General features: G+C 47.0%; 1 protein-coding gene across 1 annotated transcript in view; it reads right to left on the minus strand.

The window, feature by feature from the left end:
- The window catches only part of LOC101758653, a 6363-nt gene extending 5000 nt beyond the window's left edge, over positions 1-1363 (minus strand). The window contains exon 1 of the mRNA XM_022829753.1: positions 626-1363. Coding sequence (XP_022685488.1) covers positions 626-1302 — 677 coding nt within the window. The 5' untranslated portion in view covers positions 1303-1363. The remainder of the gene's footprint in view (positions 1-625) is intronic.
- Positions 1364-4660: the final 3297 nt, after the last annotated feature.

Consider the following 4660-nt stretch of genomic DNA (forward strand, 5'->3'; position numbering starts at 1 on the left):
CCGCCGCCCCGGCCCCCGGATCCGCCGCCCCGGCCCCCGGATCCGCCCACCGCCCCGACCCCCGGATCCTCCGCCGCTGCCGCCCCGGCCCCCGGATCCGCCGCCCGCCCGTCCCCTCCACCGGATCCGCCGGCGCCGGGGCCTGAAGAGAAGAGGAGAGGATGGTGGCGGCAGCGGCGGAGCAGTGGCGGTGCGTGATTTTTTTTTATTTTTTCAATAATTGTTCGCCGAGTGTTTTCTGGGCACTCGGCAAAGTCTTTGCCGAGTGCCCGACACAAGACACTCGGCGAACTAGTGTTTGCCGACTGTAGATTTGCCGTGTGCCGTTTGCCGAGTGTTACACTCGGCAAACGGTTCGCCGAGGGTATTCTGCCCTTCGCCGAGTGCCCCTGGCACTCGGCAATTTGACTGTGTCCCGTAGTGTCAGTTCTATACCACTTTTCTTTTTAGAAACGGGAAAGATTAGCATATCGTTACGGAAGAACATAACGAAACTGCAAAATTAATACACATCAAAGACAAAGACGTCAATTTATGGCACGCTGGATCACAAGAATTCACTTGGCAATCCAATGATTTGGCTACCCACGGTGTTTATTACACGACTCAATCCGAACCAATTCACTTGGCGGCAGCGGCAGCGAGCTTATTGGCGTACTGCACGGCCTCGTCCGCCCCCGGCACCACTTCCTTCGCCTCCGCACTTTCCCGGAATCGCTCCGCCCACGCGGTCAAGAGCGGAGCCTTGTTTGCGCTAATGATCTCGACTCCGAACATCCTGCGCACCGCCTCAAACCAGAACAAGCAGGAGCCGAACACGATGTCGAGGTACCCGATGGAGTCGCCACCGAAGAAGGCCTTGCCCTCGGAGCACTTGTCGAAGGCTTCCTCCATTTGCCCGATCGCAGCAGAAGTCTCCGTCACCTTCTCTGCCCTCTCGTCCTCCGTCTTGGCCTTAAGGATGCCAATCCATGCCGGACATAGCTTGTCGTCGACGAAGGCGGCCCAGAAGCGAGCAGTGGCGCGCTCGTAGAGATCGGTGGGGAGTATGGACGGGCCGGCAAACAGCTCGTCGACGTACTGCACGATGACGAGCGATTCACACAGCGGCTTACCGTTGTGGATGAGCACGGGGACCTTCTTGTGCACCGGGTTGGACTTGAGCAGGAGCTCGCTCTTGTTGAACAGGTCCTGCTCGACGTACTCGTAGCTCACGCCCTTCGTGCTCAACGCCATGCGCACCCGGATCACGAACGGGCTCACCAGCAGGCCGAGCAGCTTCAGATCCTCCTTGCCTGCCATTGTATTCTTCTCTCAGTGTTTTCCTCCACTGACTCTTGGCTTGTGACTAATTCTTGCTATCTTGCTGTCTGTGTGCAGGACTTCACAGTTTGGGCGTTTATATAGCAGGTCGCGTGTACTTAGTCTACATGAGATTTTTTATTGCAGACATCGACGCTGATATTGCGGCGGCTGGCGACAGGCAAGTTGGTGGTCATGTTCTTCTGCAGCTCACTGACGAAGCTTCATTTTGCAATCAGACGCTAACCAGCAGTGGACTTTTATTTTTATCTTCCCTAATGATGCTGTGAGACTGGCAGTGACAGCGGTTGGCATTACCGTCTCTCTCTACTTTGATTCAGTTATGTGGAATGATTATCCATTTGATACTTACTCCGCAAGTCCACAGATACAAGTACTCTGATAGGCGTGCTAGTAGGGCGGGTGGGTTGTATTATTGTTGTAACGTCGGGTGTGTCTGAATGTGTCAAAATGGATTTTAGTGTCTAATGATTTGGGGTGGGCTGGGTTTATCGCAAATGCAGGGTGGGACGGGTTGGAAGTGGTTTCTTTTTCTTTGGATTTGTATGGGTTTAACTCATATGTTTAAGTTTCAGGTTTGACTCCTGACGTGGGATCCATAAGTAGATTTAGTCACACTACTTTACACAAAGTACAAGACTGTCAAATTCAATCATCTCCCACAATTTTAATCAACTTTGCTCAAATTTTAAGGTGTCAAATTTTAAGTTTTAGGGGTCATCTCTTAACGCGAGGTCCACGTATAAGTCTAGCCATACTACTTTGCATAAAGTAGTGGAATATCAAATTGAGTTATTTCTAACATATTTTAGTAACATTTTCTAAATTTTAAAGCGTGAATGTAAGGTTTTAGTTCCAGGGTTTGGTTCTCAATGTAGGAAAAAGTTTATTTTTGACCATCGAACTATAGCCTCGGTTTGGTTTCGACTATCGAACTCGAAAATCAGAAATCTTTAACCACTTAACTGTATAAACCGTGTACTAATGTCCATCGCGTCTTGTTTTGACTCTCTTTGAGTTGTTTTGACTACCACGTCAGATCGACCGGCCATGTCACCATGCTGACTCAGAATAGGCCCACATGTCATGTCATATGCCTTAGAAAGGCATCCACCTGTTTAGGGATGGCAATCGGACGGGTCTGGACCCGAGATCCACGGGTTTCAGACCCGACGGGGGTGGGGGCGAGGGCGGGTCCGGAATAGTTCCATGCGGCATCGGGCTCGTGCGTTTGGTAGCCTGCTGAACGGGGGATTTAAAGCCCAACCAAGCTCAATTACCTCACGGAAAACACCCGGCCTAGAGACATCAGGCGGCCTTTCCTGCCTCCCTGTCGTCTCCTCCACTCGACGACTCACGCGAGCGAGAGGCGCCGCCCGCTCCTGCAGGAAGCTACCGCCACCGCCGAAGCTCCTGGCTCCCGCACGACCTCCTCCAAGAACCAGGTCTAGGTGCGCCTTGTCCACCCCTTCTCCCCATCTCATCTGAATCCGAATCCTCCCCTTCCCCATCTCATCTCCCTTTCCTTGCTAGGGTTCTGCTCCGATGACAGCTAAGTTCCATGGTGGCGAACTTGCTAGATCCGCAGGAGTATCTCCCTCCTCTCACTAGGCTACAGTCTCCTCCCTGCTCCCGCATCCGTCGTGAAGTGCTGCTGCAGGCCTGCATCAGCACCACAGACTGCGTGGCTGAGCCTTTTTTTTCTTGGTAAGGAACCATATCTTCTTGAACAAATTGTTCTTTCTTTGCTTGGTAATTAGCTGGAGTGCTCCATGGGTTAGTTTTGTTGGCCTTTCTTGTACTCGAGATTATATTTGAGAAATCAAGTATCTAGAAATTGCTATTGTACAGCACCTGATTCGCTGACTCGCTGTCGCTAGCCTCTTGGGAATTCATTCTATCAAGCATGGTTTTTTTTTCCTAGAACATTCTTTGCTATAGAAACTAGATTTCTGTTTCTAACAAATGGAAATAGGATGCCCCAGTTTCAAAGGGATCGATCTGTTAGTCTAGCATTCTAGCATGTTCCTGAATTTCATGGTTTTGTAGCTATTGCACTTGTGTTTAGGGATCTGTCATGCGCTATGTTTTGGGAATTTGTTCTTGGAGTCCCTGTGCTTTTGATCTGCCAATTCATTGTTGATTTATTCAGAAGCTATAAGAGATGTGTGCTGCAATTTTTGACAAGCTAAATCTTAATCCTTTCAATCCTGCAACCAATTTATATTTTTTCTATCAGTAGCACTAGGTGGTGCCATTAGTGAATTTTGGTGATTAATAGCCATAAGTGAATTTTTATGATTATTATTAATAAAAATTTATTGAAGGCTTCTTAATTAGAATAACTATAACTGTTAATTGATTCTATGTTCTGAGGTCTAAATATTAACATTATCTCCCTGGTCTCTGCACACCACGTCCAGGACATTGGGCATTAGCTCTATAACACTTTATAAAATTCTCTTATAATTTTTTTACTTGTCTACATAGTGCACACCACATTCAGTCATATTAGAGTTCAGAAAATGATCCTACTAACAAACTTTTGTCCCGTGTTGAAGAAGCTACTAGCAAACTTGTGGCGGTAGCTTCTTCGGCTCAGCTGCTCGGCTAGTTTTTCTTCTTTGAATTTCTAGCTGTTCGGTTTAGAGCACCTCAACATAGATTCATTTATATGTAGCTTGTAGCTTGTAGAATATCCAATTCTTCTGTCACTAGAAACTACTGTACAATATCCAATTCTTCTATCACTTGTAGCTTTGATCTTGGATGCATATAATGTTTGGTTTTATTTCTGAGCTAGGCTGAAGCCATATTTCCATATGATCTTTGGACTCGTTGGAGGAGGAAGAAAAGGATGATAAGCTATCCTTTGTACTTGTTGCTGCTATATTCTGTACCGGCTTTATTGTTTGTCGAGCTACTACTGCCAGCGCCACTAGTGGTCATTAGATGGCCAGCACCATTTCCACCATTTCCCTACGTGATTGGCATATTTGATATGATGCATTCTAGGATGTGCTACTGCTTGATATAATATGACTTGATGCAATTTTGTGCATATTGGTTATAATTAGGGTTCTTTGTTGTTTTCTTTTTCTGAACAAGATATATCAAGTGCTATGGTCTGTTTTCAAGTGAATAGGAAATTATTATCTAGCTTGTAATCTATCGTTTGTCTTCTTGGTTTGACATTTAGACTTTTTAGCTCCAACTATGGACATGACCATATAAAAGTGATTCACCTCTGTTGGGCAATGACTTCTGAAGGTTGATGCAATCTTTTGATTGCCGGTTTTGATTGTTCTGAGTAGCGTGTACTATAGGAGTTGCATGA

This window comes from Setaria italica, chromosome IX, assembly GCF_000263155.2.
Source record: "Setaria italica strain Yugu1 chromosome IX, Setaria_italica_v2.0, whole genome shotgun sequence".
NCBI classification, from domain to species: Eukaryota; Viridiplantae; Streptophyta; class Magnoliopsida; order Poales; family Poaceae; genus Setaria; species Setaria italica.